The 18,340-nt window shown below is 44.7% G+C and overlaps 1 protein-coding gene across 2 annotated transcripts; it reads right to left on the bottom strand.

Moving 5' to 3' along the window:
- Window positions 1–289: 289 nt before the first annotated feature.
- Window positions 290–17,584, bottom strand: kdm2aa (lysine (K)-specific demethylase 2Aa). 2 transcript variants are annotated; one of them, XM_083971545.1, is made up of 25 exons: window positions 16,878–17,584; window positions 16,083–16,221; window positions 15,703–15,781; window positions 15,330–15,376; window positions 14,810–14,988; window positions 14,532–14,638; window positions 14,339–14,432; window positions 14,055–14,208; window positions 13,750–13,865; window positions 13,540–13,666; window positions 13,209–13,447; window positions 13,041–13,118; window positions 12,510–12,637; window positions 12,233–12,356; window positions 11,706–11,834; window positions 9,929–10,012; window positions 5,961–5,996; window positions 5,652–5,757; window positions 4,906–5,523; window positions 4,676–4,820; window positions 3,709–3,957; window positions 3,427–3,590; window positions 3,178–3,324; window positions 2,093–2,311; window positions 290–1,055 (listed from the first exon to the last, which is right to left on the bottom strand). In XM_083971545.1, exons 1-25 carry the CDS (start codon window positions 16,917–16,919, stop codon window positions 874–876), a joined length of 3,732 nt encoding a protein of 1,243 aa, XP_083827671.1. In that variant the 5' UTR covers window positions 16,920–17,584; the 3' UTR covers window positions 290–873. The 2 variants fall into 2 exon arrangements, with proteins under 2 accessions (XP_083827671.1, XP_083827672.1); XM_083971546.1 differs by having other exon boundaries at window positions 5,961–5,993.
- Between the last annotated feature and the right edge of the window lie 756 nt (window positions 17,585–18,340).

The raw sequence follows: 18,340 nt of genomic DNA, 5'->3' as shown, positions 1-18,340 counted from the left end.
ACTGATACTGTAGGATAAGGAGAGAGGAGGCCTGGAGAGATTCTGGTGAACCAGAAACCCCATTTCTAACTTCCCTGAGGTTATGTCTGTGAAGGATGTTAACAGAGAGAGAGATGGGGGAAGGGGGTTGGTGTGGATTGAGGAGGGAAGTGGCATGATGGATCCCATGTTGTATAAAGCATGTAATAAGAAGAGTGAGCGAAGGGGAGGTTACTGACTACTGACTTCAAAAATGTTTTTTGTTTGTATGTAAAACTGTAGATGCTGAACAAATGCTTCAAACACAAACTAACAATTCACATTTTATTACATTACAAAAACTGTTCAAGTACAAGTTCGAATACCTGATTGATTTTCAATGTAGGTGATGATGAGAGCACGAGTCGTGATGTCAGACCCCTGAGTGCTCAAGTGGGCGTCTCCAGTAGCGCATTTTCCCATGATACCAAGGTGAGGACAATACCAATCACACTGTCGCAGCTGCTAATAGACACATATTTACATGGAATTCACTGTACACGCAATATTATACCAAACTGCCAGTTTGGTAAAGTTTAGTCGAGTAAACAAACATAGATTCGGGCCGTGTCCACCCCGTTTCAAGTCTATGGAGAGTGAGTGTGGGTCCATACTCTGAAGTAACACTGTGACTCTGTGGAGAACGGGTAGTGGAGGTTGAGAGCCGCCAACGTCCAACAGCTCCAGCGAGGTTACTGTTCACTGTACCAGAGGGACACTGCCAGAGCCGTCCGTCTGATGAGGTTCCACGTTCCTGCATCCGACTGCAGGCTCGCTGCTCGTCACGTTGGTGAGCACAAGACAAACTAAAGGCCGAGAGTATTAAAAAAAAAAAAAAACATAAATCTGTCCGTTTCAGTCCAGGCGCTGGATGAGCTTCTCCTCCATCATACAGTAGAGGGCGACGTGGGAGAGGTCGGAGATGAAGGCGTCACAGGCTCGTCGGCTGATGCCCTGGCAGCCTCTGAGGTCGAGGAGAGTCAGTGAGGAGAGGCGTTTCAGGTAGGACAGACAGCCGTCAGTCAGTTCACTGCAGCCTGGACAGACAGAAGCGAACAGTGATGATCACAGAGTAAATCCATTTGAACCAGAAACCAAAAACTCATTGTCTTTCTAACTTCTGTACATCTTATACTGTACTAATTCATCTACAACAGCCTGGAATTCAATCAAACCAGCACCCACAGCCCCCTGTCAACAACACTCACTGAAGAAATGCAAACCATCGCTGCAGAAAACAAACTCATGGAAGAAATGATTCTGGACACACAAACCAACCTCATCTTCTCAGGCGTGTCTGAAAACCCGTGACAACCCAGCTATATCAATCAAAGTTGTTAAAGGTTGAATATGTAGAATTACCAGAACAACAACAGAAAAAGAATTCCAGCAGTCGATTGCCAGACTGTTGCTAGGTAAAACGGGCCGTTGCTAGAGACTCCGGTCTGATCAGAGGACAGACAGGAGGAGAACTATGCAGGATATTTACCTTATGTTTCATTTTTACCGTCATTAACAGCATTGTAGCTTGTTACAGGGAGTGTGGAGGCTCTCTGCCTTCCACACCGCTGCTGAAAACCAAACCTGCGCTCAGAGCCTCCGATGTCACTGCTCAGTGGCACCGGGGGTCCGCGACAGTAAACGTGTTTATGACAGATAAGACTACACAAATACACCCATCCTAACATGTATATGATAATCCATTGATCCACCGATTGATTATTAAAAAGGCTTGGTTGGAAACAAACGCATACGACCGGGAGGAGGCAGGAAAACAGCGGAGAATTGAGCCACGTGTCGGCTACGGGCAGGTACGAATGTAAACAGAACATGACAGAAAGTCATTGTTGAGCCCATCAAAAAAATGTAAAAATATTAATTCAGACTAAAAAAAAAAAACATTCTGTACCCCTCAAAACGCCCCATGGATGTATTATTTTTGAAAAAATATAGCTTTTAATAAATATTCTACATATTCAACCTTTAAGTTGTGGAAATCATACGTGAATAGATGCTGCAACATTTCAATTTCCCTTTGAGGATCAATAAAGTATCCCATCGATCAGACACCCACCTGACAGTGTCAGCTCAGTGAGGTTGTTGCGGGTGTGAGTCCCAGCTGCTGCCAGCAGGGCGATGGACGAGTCGGTTATGTCTTTGCAGTGAGCCAGGTCCAGCCTCTCCAGCTGAGGCATGTGGCGCTGCAGCAGCCTCAGAGTGGACTCGCTGATGTCCAGGCCGGAGAGACGCAGCGTCACCATGTTCCTAAGTCGGCTGCGGGACAACTCTGAACCTACGGGACGGGCAGAGAGGTGGGGGGGTGGGGGGGCACGGTTACAGATGGAGGCCCCTGCAGCTTTGGACTCAAACCAGATCTGCTGATCTCTTACATAGTCAGTTTTACAGGACTAGTTGGCCAGTTTTCATTAAGGCACAGCGGTCCAATCATGTGGAACACACTCCTCATTTCAGTCTTTCAAAAAAAAAAAAAAAACATCCTGAACAGTTTCTCTAGAAGGAGTACAGTACTATATAACGAGGTATGATAACAGTTGTGTGAAATGTAATGTAATTTTTAATCTATTCCTAACCATTTATTTTACTTAACAAAACGTTGCTGTCTTTTTAGAATTTTAGAATTAGAACGGCTTCTCACTCCCATGTTAAACAAATGGTTTCTCATGGAAGTGACAAATAAAACTGAATTGAATTGAATTGAAAGCAGTACAAATGTGAAAGTAACACAAATGTGTTATTGTTATTTATTTATTTTTCTCTCTTTTGTTCTCCGTGGTATCACTTTCCTTTTTTTCAGATATTTTCAATATATTTATGGCTGTTAACTATAATCTGTAATTTTTTTTTTTTTGCAAATGTATACAGCTGGTTTTTTAATTTCAGTGTTGGGTGTCTTCCTCCCACTTGTGCACCTTTCTTCTTTTGTTGTTGTTCTTTTTCTTTTCTTTTTATAAATCAAACACACAAATAAATAAACTAAACCAGAATCCAGACTCATGCCTCAGTGTAAATTCAGATCTCTCCTCATATTCATACCAAACCAGCGCAGGACAGGAAACTCAGTGCGGCCCAGTAAAATACCAGTTCACTGCTGTGACACCATCACTGAGCGCCACACTGCTCATTTCTGCTGCTACTCACCAGGCGGGATGATGACCTCTTTGATTTGGGCGTCTTTCAGGCCTTCGCACCAGCGCAGGTCGAGCAGCCGCAGGTAGGGAAGAGTTGGAGAGACCAGCGCTGACAGACAGGACCAGGACAGACCGGTCACCCTCAACTCCCTCAGGCCTGAAAACACACATCACACAGGCAGACGAGGAGGACGTATGATGAGACACGTAGAGACAACAAACAGGATCTGTGTGTGAATGCACGTAACTGTGTGGGTACCTGGAAGCCTGGTGAGCAGACAGTTGAGCTGTCTCTTTGCCAGAGGCGTCCAGGACAGGTCCAGAGACTTGGGCTGGCGTTTGATGATGCCTGCCAGGGCCTGGTTACTGAGCGGGCTGCACCGACTCACATCCACATGGTTCCACAGGCGTTTGTCGCAGCTCCTGTTATGAGACAGCGAGACTGCGTCAGACCTCAGCTTCTTGTCCATCGGGGGACAACGAGAGCAAATCAAAAGACACATTTTTGGGTTTGTTTTTGGTTGTGAAGTGAGTGACGTACCACTTGTACCAGGCTTTGCAGACAGTCATACAGGCCAGCAGCTCAGCTCTGCTTAGGTATCTGAACACAGACACCCACACCTCCTTCTCCCCTCCTCTCTCATTACCCACGTCCTTAAAGGACGGCAGAGACAGCAGGGACGGAGGCGACAGGGAGGAGGGCGTAAGAGTGGCGGCTTCGTGTTCCTCTGAAGAAGATGCAGAACGATCTCTAGCACCTCTGTCACTATGGCTACCGCGCAGACGTGGCCTACAAGGAAAGTGACAAGATATAGAATTTGATTTGGATTAATTCTTTCACATGCACATTCACAGAGACTAAACTGGATAAAATGTGGGTATGTTATGAGACAAATGTAAAAACAGTAAACAGTAGGATTCAGTGTCAGCTGGTTGAGATGAATGAATCTGTTCAACTGTCCTAATGTGCGTGACTCTCCTCTCCTTCAATCACATCAGAGCTGATCTTCATAAAAACCTCATTAAATGTGTGATCTTGGATAAGTATTGTTCGTTTCTGCTACTGTGAGCCTGGGTGATTTTGGCCACTGCCTTGATTAAAGTGTGTGTGGGGGGGCTGTTCATATGTAGCGTTTTGCACAAACCCCCCCTATTGAAAGGCAGCTCGCATCTGGAAAGACGACACCTCCGAGATGTAGAATGTGTATTATAGAAGAGAAACACACATTTCAGGACCTCTGACTTGTATCATCAGAACAGACAGGTCCTGTGATTTTCAGCCTCCTTTCATATTGAATAGAGGAGGGACAATACCCGACAGTAATATTCTCAGCTGTCTAATTATACAAGTCAGCAGCAAGTCAGCTTTGCTGAGGACAGAAAAGGTTGACCAATGGTTGAAATATGATCTCTCAGCTCGCTCAGCTCTTTAACTTCCATTGTGATTGTATTTAAATAAGATCGTTTGAAGAACTATGGGTGAATGTAGATCATGTGTTGAGCTCTACCTGCCAGGGCCCCTCGGGGTCATGCCGTCAGCTGTGGAGTCGGCGCCCTTAAGTCGTGAAGGTTTGGACAGTGCCGTCTTCCGCTGGATGAATCCCTGCTGACCACCAGCGCCCACCGCTGCTTCCAGCTTTGGAACGATGGATCCTGAGCAGAAGAAACAAACCTCAGTTTAACTCGTTAATTTCTACTCCAGTGTTCGTGTTTCACACTGTCGATGTCGGGGTCTTACCAGATTGTCTTTTGGCCTTGTGGGGGCGCTGGAGGGTGACGGTCAGGTAGGAGCCACTCAGCAGGTCGTCGTTCAGGTCGGACACCAGGAGGACCGGAGGTTCTGGGTCTGAATCCCAGCGCCCGTCCTCTTCCATCTCCTCCTCCTCCTCTTCCTCCTCTTCGTCTTCCATAGTATCCATCCCCTCCTCTTCCGGGTCAAACTCCTGCCCCTCGCTGTCCTCGTCTTCGTCTTCATCGTTGTCGGTCCTGCGCCTCCTCCTGTGTTGACGATGTCGTCGCTCTTTGTCTCCGTCCTCGCTGTCCTCCTCCTCCTCCCCTTCTTCTTCGTCATCGTCGTCATCGTCATCGTCGTCGGACTCTTCCGACTCGTCTCCTCTTCGCTGCATCCTCGAGCCTCCCCGTAACCTCACCCCCCGCCCCCTCCGTCCAGTCTCCCTCATGCCTATTCCTCGCTTTAGCTTGAGCATGGAGGAGGAGCCATGAGCCATGAGCCCCCCTCTGTTTCCTCTCTGGGCTGAGCTTCCTCTCAACAGGCCTCTCCTGTTGGAACCAAACCCCCTCCTCGCTGCGTGGCTCCCCCCTCGAGCATGGAGCGCCATCTTTCTTCTCTGAGAGCCTGCGGGGACAGAGATAGAGGAAACAGACCATCATGAAAAAAAAAGTATTTTTTCGTTATAATCCATTAATACACAACAACTTGTCATCCAGTAGCACTGGATAACCGCTTCAGATTAGGTGTTTAACCTTCATCATCGTCATCACTAGCAGAGTCATCGCCGTCACGGCTGTGTCTCTGCCGCCGGTAAATCTTTGCCATACGAGCATCCAGGAGGGTGGAGGATTTGCGTTTCTGGAGATGCAGTGGAGGAGGGAAAATGGAAAAAGGGGTAAGAAGAAGAAGAAAAAAAATTGATAAAAAGGAAGAAGATAGAAAATGATGACAGTATGTCACAAAGAGGGAAGTTGAGTCTGAGGTGCATTTAGAAATAATCATAATCATCATCAACATGTAGAGACACATGTAGAAGTCCACTAAAACAAACAAACACTCACCACTGGGTGGCCGTCACCTCTGTCGTTTTTTGCCTGCTGGAAGAAGAGGAAACAAAATATCAGAAGTGACTTAAACTCAGACAATTTATGTTATGTTGTGCTGATGCTCAATAACATTCACTCTGATCATTTACTCAAAATGTCCTTTGCCCTTATGATTAACTAAGGTGATATCTGTCAAACAGTACTCTGTCAAAGAGTACGCATAAATATTGTCATAGTTGCACAGCGAGCCACAAAGTAATGGAAAGAACATGAAGAATGTCCATCATCATCCTCATTATCATGCTCATAGAGAGCCTAAGCAGAAGCAAAGAGAAGCTCGCCATGGGACCTCAATTTGGAAAAAATCTCCATGTAAGTGAATGGGAGTCAAAATGTTATTTCATGATCCAATTGAATTGTGTCATGAGAAAAATATATTACCTCTACCTATTTAAAACGTCGCATTTTATGCCAAAAAATCAGCAGTTTGTCGTAAAGCGGCAACAGAAGAATTTATTTTGTGTGAGGACCGCTCTACGGACTACAGTAACAGGCAGTGGAGTATCTGACACGGGAAAGGGCGGCACGTTCGCGGCCTGTAGTCTTTCTGGTTACGCATTTTCTGAATTTTATTTTATAACAGTTTTATCAGTCAATCATGTGGCAGCAGTGTATGAAATCTTGCAGATCCAGGTGCCAGGTTCAGCTAAGAGGAGCATCCAGTGAGCAGCAGCTCCGTGCCGATAAGAGACGTCAGAGGAGAGTGGACAGACTCTTTGGAGCTGAGTCCAACCTTGAGGCGGGTGGACTACAAAAACCGAAGATCACATTGGGTTCCCCTTCATGCCTCCAAGGCGTCACACTCGGGGCAAAAGCGGTTGTTCATGGCCAACAGCAACACTCAAAGAGTTCACCAAACTTCAGTAGGCTCCAGGGTTGAATCCTGTAGATCAAGATCGCCCTCAGGATGTGGTAGGACAGGAGATTGGCAGCAGAACATGAAGCTGACAGATCAGCAGAGATGATAAGTGGCATCATGTTAAAATGAAGCAATGAGTCAGAGGAAAGACTCTGAGGTTTGGTAGCTCAATGACAAGAAGAACTGAGAAACCACCAACCAGTGCTAATGAAAAGCTCACCGAGTGCATCATTTACTGCTCAGGACCAATTCTGGTTGTTGCAGTTGTGCCTTATGCCCTTAGTGCTCTTCCTCACAGAGCTTGTCACCCTGCTCCCAATACAAAATGGAGACAGTTATTTGAAAACAGATAGTCAACGAGTCAACAAGTCACTGCAGCAATGGAAGAAGCAACAGGGAGGATGGTGTCACAACAGCAACTCAGCCACGGACTCAAAATAACAGCTGAGTGAAGCGACAACTGAATGACATCAGCTGAAGTGCAGGCTGATCTGTCAGGTAGTACACCGTTGAGATTGGCAACTTAAGCGCAAACCGAGTACAAAAGTGACTAAAGTGATCTTGTTGTGACTAAACTGATCAGTCTGTGCCTTTACACCAATGCAGACAGAACCGCTTTACCCAAAAACTCCCAGTTCAGGGATTCAAACATTATATGACAGATGCCCATTTGGTTTCTGAAGATTTGTGAAAAATCCTTCTTTCTTTTCTTTTCCCCCCAGCAACACTGGGAGAGAGTCACCAGGAGTAAACTGAGCTTCACTGCAGCTTCCTTCAGCTTCTTGGGGTGGCAGTCTTCAGCAGGTGGACCAGTCAAGGATGTCCACCTCTCCACCCTGAAAATCTCCAGTTGTTTTGGTCGTATGTTAGGGATCAACAGTCACACTCACAGCAGAGTTAAGAGCTACTTTTTTTTTGCCCAGCTGGTGGGCTCCACTACAGAGAGCTGAGCCGTCCATCAGTTACAGTTTCTTTGGTAACTTCAGATCCAGTCGTCTGATGACTAAAATCCTTATCTGGTTCAAATATGTAGTTGAAAATCACCAGGGTGTAATAAATAAATCTTAACAATGCGAGTTAAAACTAGGGATGTGCACGGTTACCCGGGTACTCGAGTACTCGAGTAGCAATCTGCTACTCGGTTATGAATTTATTACTCGGGTACCCGAGGATTAAAAAAAACGGCACGTCAGAGCGCAATCTAGTGTCGGATCAGACTACATTATCATGCCCTGGTTCGGCTTTTTGTAGTGTTAAACAGTTTCGGATCAAGCAACGTGATTTTCTGCTGTGTAAAAGCGTTTTTGGATCGAGCCTCGGACTTTCAAACCTTTTACAATAATTCTCCCTCCCTCCCTCGGCGACGTACGCCGTCGGGAGGGAGACGACAGGTCTCAAGTCTGGTAGAAAATATACTTTCACTTTACAAACACTCTGAAACCTTCCCTGTTATTTCCTGAAACGATGCGAGGCAGAGAGGACCGAAGGCACCAACATGTGTAGTGTGGACTAATAAATAAGCACCGCTAATGATTTAAAAAAGAAAAGAAAAAAAAAGTTTTCTCCTCCGTGGCAGCCGCGGCATAAATGCGCTGCGCTCAGCACTCAGAGCGCATGCAGCGCATTTATTCCCCGGCATAAAGATGCACATCTGCCTCGTATGTGCATCTTAAACTCCAGTCTCTACTCTTATTATCCACCTGACATTGTGTGTGACGACGCTGTGTGTCAGTAATGCGGACTGTCTGACGGACAGAGCGCATTTATGCACCGGCTGCGCTCTGTCCGTCAGACATGACGTCATTTTATTTTTTATTACAGTACTCGATTACCCGATTAGTACCAGCTTCGGTTACACGATTAGTAAATTAGTCGAAATGCCCATCCCTAGTTAAAACTGGATAAAAGCCAATGTTCTGTCAAACAAACACAACACTGACACATGATCAGAGAGGATATGATGTAACTGACAGGCAACCAATGAAACAAGCGTTACCATAATTAAAATCACAGATTTCGCTGGTTTGAATTTAAGAACAGCCTCAGATGCGTGTAAAAGTTACAGATTATAACCCAAACAGGGGCAACATCTGCTCCTGAACGCACTCAAATTAAAGCACGTTAGAACACTTTAATGCTGTATATATTATTATTTTATCACAAACTAGACGTGAAGCCAAGAGACCAAAGAACAAACAAAACAAAAAGTGTTCAAATACTCAGAGTGTGGACTGTTTGCAGTGAGAAAATGAGAGGGTGGGTTTGTCAGGGCTACACAATTTCCACTATGATGAGCTGAGACACTGAGCTGAGAACAGCTGTGAGAGAAGAGTCACGGCTCTGTCACCGACTATGGAAACAGAACTCTTGAACAGGACGTCGTTCTCTGTTGGTAACACCATCGTATGGGTGGTTACATTTACACCAAGAGTTGTGTCTCTTCTCTTGAAAAAGATGGGAAGGAGAAAAAAAAAAGAGAAAAAAAGAAAAGAAAAGAAACGTGGTGGAGTGCACGCGACAGACAGGTGCATGTACGCAGAGTAGGCGGCACCCCTCACCAGTCTCGAGCTGATTGGCTGAGAAGGCAGAGGGGCCGCCACCAATAGAAGTGATGCTGAGGAGGAGGAGCAGGAAGGAAGAGGAGGAGGGAAGAAGCCACAGCGAACCACTTCCCCATCCTGCTGGGAGCCCACAGGACCCCCTATGGTGGCAGAGGGTCCAGGGCCCAGCCTGAGGACCAGGGGGCCGTGGGGACGGATGTGCTGCTGGTGGCCGGCAGCCAACGATTCATCGCTGCCTGATGACTGACGGAGTTCAAATTAAAATTTAAAAAGGAAATTAAATTAAATTAAAGTAACCAAAAAAATAAATAAATAAATAAAAATAAATAAAATAATGGAAACAAACACACAGGAGATACACAACACTCATTAGAGACACTACAACCGAGTGTGTGAACGCCGGGCTGATTGACTCAGAAGACTGTGTGAGACACTGGTGTGTTACAAATGCAAAAAGGTAGGAAACCCTGTGTGTGTTTGTGTTTTGACGAGACATTGTGTACCTCTGGGTCAGTGATTCCTTGGACACACTTGGGGCACTCCCAACAACTGGGCAGGTCTTTGTTCACCTCTCCTTCACCTTGAACCTGCAGAGGCAAAACCAACGACAGGACACATTATAAATGTAGAAAAATAAATAATAGTACTTTTAAAGCTTCAAACAGGCTCTGCCACACTTTCAGTCCTGTAAACTTCACTCCTCTGTGTTGAACATTAATGGAAGTCTACATGTATAGACAGCTGGTATCAGATAATGTGCAGTATGAACACCAGTATGTACCGTAACTAAAAATATTTCCTCATTCCTTTTAGCCCATCAGCACTAACCTGTATGAAACATACTATACAGTATGATTGATTGTTAACACAATGAGGAGAAATTAACTGAAACAGTCCACACTTTGTTGCGACCTGTTTAATTTTAGTTTTGCCTTTGTGTCAAACTGTCATTTTATTTTAGTTTTAGTCACTTTCATACTCTTTTTTGTATAGTCAAGTTTCAGTCCACTAAAAGTCTGAGCATTTTAGTCTTATTTTAGTCAGAATAACCCATGACTATTTTTGTCTAGTATTAGTCGACGGAAACTGATTACATTTTAGTCCAGTTTTAGTCAATGAAAATTGTATTTTAATCTCTTTATAGTAATGTGATGTGATTATCATTGTTGAAAGGCCTGGTTCGTGGTTAAACCCTTTGTAAAACATAAATGAATAGACTACATCAAAAAGACATTAAACTTTCTTTTATTGTCTAATTTGACAGTCAGACAACTAAATAAAAGAAATATAAATCTCGGAATAAATAATTGATTTTAAAAACTGCCTAAATTCAGCCACAGAGTGTGTTTTCACACATACTGGTGGTGATAGATAGTTTTATTTTTCAGCTTGTACACACGTTTGTTTTCACTCTGGTCCAAACACAGCGCTACTGGCAGAGCGTCATGTTTCCATGACGACTGACCGCAAAAAGACGCGCACGCGACGTCATGTTTACGCATACAAAGTCCCATATATCTATGACAAGTCCCTAAGTTAACGCTAAACTTTAACAACAGAGACACACATACGCAGTATACACAGGTTATTTGTAGCGCTGCTTAATTGGTTCAATAAACGGACCGCTCCAGTTCGACTGAAGCCGCGCTAACTGAGCTAATCGCGCCAACGGAGCTAATCGCGCAAACTAAGCTAACGGCGCTAACGGAGCTAACAGAGCTAACAGAGCTAACAGGTAAACAGATACACGTGGTATCGGATCGGTGCCCGGACTACAGTACTCTTCGATACCGATGCCGGCATTTTCCGCAGTATCTGGGGCATTTCTATACTAGTCTGGCATCTAACAACTCTAATTACCGCTAACTCACCGCAGCTGCATCCTCTATGCCGCAAGTGGGGACAGAAAGTGACGTCGCCTGCGTCTGCGCCTATGATGCGACCTCACGCACAGCCTAGGAAGGCTAAACATTATAACATTATAACATTATTTTGGTCTACGAAAATGAAGAGACATTTTAGTAGAGTTTTTATTTTGTAAACCACAAGTCTCGTTTCTATTCGTCAACAATATTGCATTATATATTTAATTATCGTCACATGACCACCATTTACGTTGCGTCTCGTCTCGTTTTAGTCAGGTGATAAAGATTGTTGACCACGATTTTTAAATCATAATTTTCGTTGACGAAAACACCACCAGTTCAATTGTGATTCAATAAAACTAACTAAAAACAGTCCAGGGCATAGGAAATAACTCTGTGTGTGTCTGTGTGGTACCGTGAGGCAGGCTGGATGGACTATCTGTGCACAGTTGGAGCACTCCATCAGGGTTAGGGAAGGGTCTCCACTCTCCTCCTGATTGGGCTCTTTGCAGATCTCACACACTGCAGACAGGGGCAGCCCCGGCTGGAGGGAACAGAGGGTGCGTTATAAAAACAATCAAAACAAGACAGGGGCTGAACAATTACTGAAATATTATCAAAACCAACACATGGACAAGTAAAATGTCTAAATCACAGTGGTGGCCTTTTTCATACAGGTCAAGTGTGTCACCATGATTGATGACCAATCAATCGGGCAATCCTGGGTCACAAATCATATTCTCCAAATGTAAAGGAAAACGTTTCTTTGACACCAACATCACATCTTTCTTTTTATATTTTTTTCAATGATGGGAGGAAATAAAGGTGAGAAAAATGAAATTGCACATTCATTTCACTTACTACGGAAGGCACCACTGCTTGTCATGTCTTATGGTGGCCAATATATATTCAATTTGTATTCATCAGTAAATTAAGACTTACAGAAAGACATTGCCGTAGCACACAGGTCTGTTTGAGCTTCCCCGGCCCTCCGAACTTCTTCATGTCTCTGCAGAAGTTACAGTCTCCACACTCTGGTCTCATACAGGCTTCACAGCGCTTACACCTGCAGAGATGGGAAACAGTTAATAAAGCACTCATGAGTAGAAGAATTACAAAAGTTTCCAAACTGCTGACATTTTGAGCTGAATCGATAACAAGCCTGAAAACGGCACACGCAAAACCACACACACACACACACACACACACGCCTTCTCACCTGACCCTACGCCGCCTCAGTACAGACATGGAGGAGGCTGGTTTCTGTGGTCGTGGGATGATTGGGGTGGTGGCCAGTTTAGGACGGGGAGGAGGTGGTGGAGGAGGAGGAGGCTGGTACCATGAGGGCTGGTGGAGGAGAGCAGAGAGGTGAAGAATAAAAATAAATAAACACATTTATAATACAGACAAGGACATGATCATGACCACTGGGTATAAATATAACAGTCCATGTGATAAATGATTGATGATGACTGTAACAAGAAAAGTAGTATTTTCACACCTATAACAAAATACATAATGTGACTCTGCCTTAAGAAAAGGAATAAGAAATAAAGTACCGTAATAGAAATACTTTATTGATCCTTGGCAGGAAATATGTTGTTACAGCAGCAGCACGTAGAAAAGGCTTTTGATGTGATCACAACATCCCAAACAAAGATGAATAAAGTTTCCTTTGACTTCTCACTTCTAACTATAAGACTACCATCATTACCAATGTGCAGCATGTGTAAAAGCGAGGAAGGCTCACCCTCTTTGGCCACTTGACAATGGGTTTTCCTGAGTAGGACAGTTTGGGGGCGTCATTAGCGTGTTCTTTCAGTAGTGCCTACAGGACAGGAGAGATGAGAGAAACCCTTGTTATCATGACAAAAATAAACAGAAAATTGTTTTATTACATGAAGCAAACCAGTCCTACCTTAATGTGTGTTATGAGTGCCGGGGCATTGTGTATCCCTGCTGGGACGCACTTCTTGTTGGAGGGCAACGCCTCTAGTTTACCCAGCAGGTTACACAGCCCCTCCAACTCAAGCGGAGTCAGATAGACTTTAGCTGTGGACTGCTGCTCTGAAGCCTCATCAGAACTACCTTCATCCTCCTCCTCCTCCTCCTTCACCTGCACACTCGCTGCATCTGCCCCGGGCGGCTTCTTCAGACCTGACAGAAGGAATGAGTTCCATCAACAACCAGATGACCATGACAAAAAAAAAAAAACGTAATCTGCCCACTGTGTGCATTTTAGTTCGTACCGATGCCCAGTGAGTGTTTCTGAAACTCTGGCGTGAGGTAGGAGGTCTTGGTGATGCTGAAGACGTAACGCTCCAACACATACCAGCACATCTCGTAGTAGAAGGGGTAACGAAACTTCCCCGGGACCTGCAGTGGACGTGACAGAAAACATCTGAGTCTCCCGCTGCCCCGTCAATCACGGCCTCCAGCATCTGAGCGTCTGTACCTACCCGTGTTCGGTCCTCTATATTACAGATGTTAAGTTGCATGGGGATGTTGAAGCTGTGCAGGAAATTCCCTCCAAACACCATGGAGTCGACGGGAGTGTAGACAGCATGAATCCAGCCTGAGTGGGAATAGGGTAGGTTATTATTGATGGGAAAAAATAAGTTCTACATGTTTTTTTTGGTATCAACACAACTGTTTTATTATCTCTATTTTCTTTATTATCTACTATAAACTATAAAAAAAACTATAACTAGTGTTTCTAACGTGTCTCCATATTTGAGGTCTGAGATAAACTGGTGTGTGAGACCTGAGGGTATGATGAAGGTGCTGCCCTGCTTCAGTTCAATCCTTTGGCACTCAGTTGCTCGGTCCCCGAGGAAAACGTCTCCCTGTTTCCCCGATAGCACCCAGTTTTCATAGAGCTCCAGGTTCTGAGGGGTGGGCGGGATGAGCCAGAACACCTGGAAACACACACACATCTGTGGTTATCATATGTGCACTGGTCAAGAGCATAACATCACATTCATGCCCTCTTGTTCAGCACTGTTCACTTAGTCTTTTATGTTATCACTTCGTCTCCCACTTCCCCACCTTGCTGCCTCTCAGTATGTGATACCACACCGAGGTCCCTCCAAAGTCGATGTGGAAGTCCGTGTAGCAGCCTTCAACACTCATCAGACAGTATCTGCACATGGGAATATCATTAATTATTTATTTGGAGATCAAATTGATTAGAGAAAACAGTGAATCATTATCCTGTCACATCCTGAACACAGGAACTTACTTTTGTACTTTAGGGTACTGCATGTCAGTGATGGCATTTGTCGAGTCTCTCTGTCTCTCTTTCAGGTGACGAGGCCACATGTTGTCCACCCAGTCTATCAGATCCACCTACACACACACACACACACACACACGAGGGAAAAGACAGACAGAAACAAACTCTTGAGAAATAGAGACATCTACTGAATCTACTAAAATCCTTCTTCTGTTTGCACTGGTTAAGTTCATACTGTAATGTAAAAAGAAAAAATGCTACTGTTGTGGAGTGTGTGGACATACTATGTTGGGTCTCTTGACCAGGTTCTCCAGCTTGGTGTGGCTGAACTCCAGGCTGATGACGTTATAGAGCTTATCTCTTTGAGGCGGGGGGGTCTCGTAGTAACGTGTCCACTGGGCCATGGACATCTCTGTCCCCTTCTGGGTGCTCACGTCCATCACGTCAATCATCCGTCTGCTGCCTAAGAGAGTTTTTGTTCCACTGGTTAGTCAGAGTGTCAGAAATCTTAAAATGACAACTTCACATCAGTTATGTCATTTAGTGATTATTTAGTATGGAGCACAGTGGGATCAGACAGTTAGATTTGCTGAAGGAACATTGTTTGGATTAATCAACTGATAGTTAAAAAAAGAAAAAGTTAACTGATTAAATTTGATGTGATTTTGAAGTTTGAAGTTGCAGCCCCACTAATTCTTTTTTTTTTTTTTTCCCCCAATAAATGACTCTTTTAAGGGTATTTTGGATGGGACACACACACACACATTTGAACCTGAGACCTAAAGTTGATGTGTGAAGTCTTACCTACAAACATCTTGACGTCATTGACGCTGAAGTCAGCGTCGGGCATCCTAGACAACAACAGGAACAAAAGGTAACTCAGCATAATATTTGTTATTTAAGGATGGCCTTCACACTTTACAACGGCTGCAGAGGAGCACTTCTTCATGGACTGAATCCTGAACTGGGAACACAGCTGTCATCATTTGACATTTGTTCTACATTCAGTCATAGATAGAGAAGAGATTATTCAGCTATGGACAAAAACATTCATTTTTTTATGAGGCCACAGTGACCTTTGGCTATCAAAGTTCATGTTAATGAGTCCGAGTGATTTGATACTCAATGACCCTGTTCACAGTAGTGAGTCGTATGTAGTAAAAAATTAGATGCCTACTTGATGCCCAGTCCTTCAGGCCTCTCAAACATTATTGGCTCAGTGATACCACTTTTCTGGACGAACTCATAGGTGAAGTCTAAAAGGAAAAAAACAGAAAAGAGACAATCTTTCAATCCATTTTATTTCTATTTATTTTAAAATGACAAAACCTAAACCGGTAGTTTTGACAGACAGCGACACTTTAGGTGATGATGGTATGTGGCACATTTCAATCTCTGTTCATAACACTGCATGGTGGTCTGTGTGTGTCAGCCATGGGGAGTTAAGATATCAATATCTCACTGCTGTCATCAGGCAGCTGGTCGAGTCAAAGTATCATAGCTTTCTTAATAAGAAACTGCTTTCAGTGTTAAACCTCCCCGTTTGTGCGTGCTCACCTTTTCCCTCCATGCGAAGGACTCGGTCAGAGCTGAATCTCTGACTACTGACTTTCTCCTCCAGGTCAAACGTCCTCCTTCCATCAATCTCCTCATCTGAGATGCCATCGTCATGGTAGCGTCGGCGGGTACCAGCCCTCTGAGGAAGGGAACAAATGGGTGGGTGGGAGATAAAAGATAGGCCACGGTAGGATAAACAGGTGGGTGGAGGGATTCTCATATTAGGACCAGGCGCACATATGTCAATTAATTACAGATTTTACAGCCAACTGGACATTAGACAGCTTTAACCTCTGAAAACCACGTATTTATAACTAGTGGTGGCATCTCAACCTGAGCAGGCTCCATAAGCAAACTTGTTTTTTACTAGTGATCTACTTCTACTTCAGATGCTGAGTGTGGGGCATTAAGATCCATTCACAGAGACCTCACTGGGGTGTGTCTGAGCTACAATATTATTTTGGAGGGGTGAACGCAAATGTCTCCTAGGCCACACTGAAGAAACAACTGCTCTGCTGTGTGAGCAGATCTAATACAAGCCAAACAAATCATATCTGGATACATGGATGGTTTATTGGAATATGTGATTCTGGACAGATCAGATCTTGCCAGTGTTTTATATGTTGCCATTGTTACTAAAATATCTGTATGTACATGCACCATGTAACCATCGTCAACAGACACTGTATCCATTTCTTCGACACAATAGTTTACTGTTTGGTGACTTAAGTCAATGAAAACCATGTTTACAGCCAACAAATATGACCAGTGCGGGCGCTTTCCCTTTAAACTTACCAGTCTTTTGCTGTACCGAGGCTTTGAATCATCCATAGTCATCGGAAAACTGAGCTTCCTCCAACCAAGTCTATCAGTATTACCAGCAACGCGTATTGTTAAGGCGGTGGACCCATCAGGAACAAAACACTAAGCCGCGCCTGAGCGCCACATGGCTCCAGTGAATAGTAAACAAGCTGTAGTAAAGGTGTGTGGTCAGGGGGTTTCCCGGTAAGACCACATAAGCCGGGTTACAACAGTGACTAACATACGAGTGAGCTGTTAAACTACGGTGATCCGAGATGACAACACGCTCCCTGTTGTCTTTAAAGAGCCACAAAACTTCATCCACACTCACTGTTGACACATCTTTAAAGAGCTCACTGAAAATGACCAATTAGTGTACGATCCCGACTAGCAACCAGTCCTACGCTGATTTTAAGTAAACAATTACACCAAGTAATCATCATTATCATAATCGCTTCTCTGAGTAACGTTACTCGAGCTTTGTTCCGAGCTTTCTCTGTCTCTCTACACCAAATCGTGTCGTTTCTCTACACCAAAAGTTTTCTGAAAAGCGTCCGGCTCGCCGCTACAGCAGACTCAACACGACCTTAAGGCCCACATTCAGGTATTTCTTGTAACCTGCGAGTAAATTGTGTATATTGTTGCTGCTCGTAACACTAAAGAACTGTGTAAAGTTAATGCGGTCTCTGAACAGCCGCCATTTTCCATCCCATCACAAAACACAAGAGAGTCCCGCCCACAAACGAGCATCGGACCAATCACGTCGACGTCTGCGACGCGTTCATTGGACAGCGAGCGGCGTCACTCACGTGAAAGGGTTCTAGAACGCGATTGGGCACAAACAGCCAATGGGAGAGCAAGGGAGCTGGCAAACGACCAATAACAGCTCAAATTCAAAACGACCTCATCCCTTATTGGCTTACATGTCTGAATGCCGTTAATTAGAGGACAAGCACGGGATCATTCAAGAGAAACAGCCAATCACGCCGAGACATAAACACGGTAACCGCCACCCTCACGCTACCCAATGTAACAAGTCATCCCTCTGTAATATTTAGGGTTGTTTAAATAATAGCTTGATTCACGGTCCTTACCCCCATATTCACACAGGTCCGTCCGCTTCTAGCCGCCTGCAATGATCCGAGGCGTGTGACGTCCTCTGGCTGCCGCGTTTCCCCCCGCAGCAGGCTTACATCGCGGGGACACGTTTTGTTGCCTTCACCTCAATGAGGAAGTGGCTGCAGGACCATAAATGGAAGTGCACTCTGAGCAACCGGTCGTGGATTGGCTGTAAAATGTTGCAAGGCTGCGATGATTGGTGCCGGTGGCTTGTCTTTCAACCACGCACTGCTAGACTACGGCGAGAGAGAGAAGGACATTCCCTTATGTGACGCGCACAACGGAACGGAGAAAAGATTAATTATCACAAAACATAGGCAATACATCTCATCTCTTTA

Source organism: Trachurus trachurus, assembly GCF_905171665.1.
Source record: "Trachurus trachurus genome assembly, chromosome: 1".
Lineage (NCBI taxonomy): Eukaryota > Metazoa > Chordata > Actinopteri > Carangiformes > Carangidae > Trachurus > Trachurus trachurus.
This window is presented reverse-complemented; position numbering and strand designations above follow the sequence as displayed.

What these genes read in the sequence shown, in the direction of transcription:
- kdm2aa (XM_083971545.1), bottom strand. Translation starts at nt 16,919, where the DNA reads ATGACTATGGATGATTCAAAGCCTCGGTACAGCAAAAGACTG. An exon ending in ATATAGAGGACCGAACACGG is followed by an intron (nt 13,667 to 13,749) that starts GTAGGTACAGAC and finishes CGTCCACTGCAG; the next exon opens with GTCCCGGGGAAGTTTCGTTA. An exon ending in TTGTCAAGTGGCCAAAGAGG is followed by an intron (nt 12,638 to 13,040) that starts GTGAGCCTTCCT and finishes CTCCTCCACCAG; the next exon opens with CCCTCATGGTACCAGCCTCC.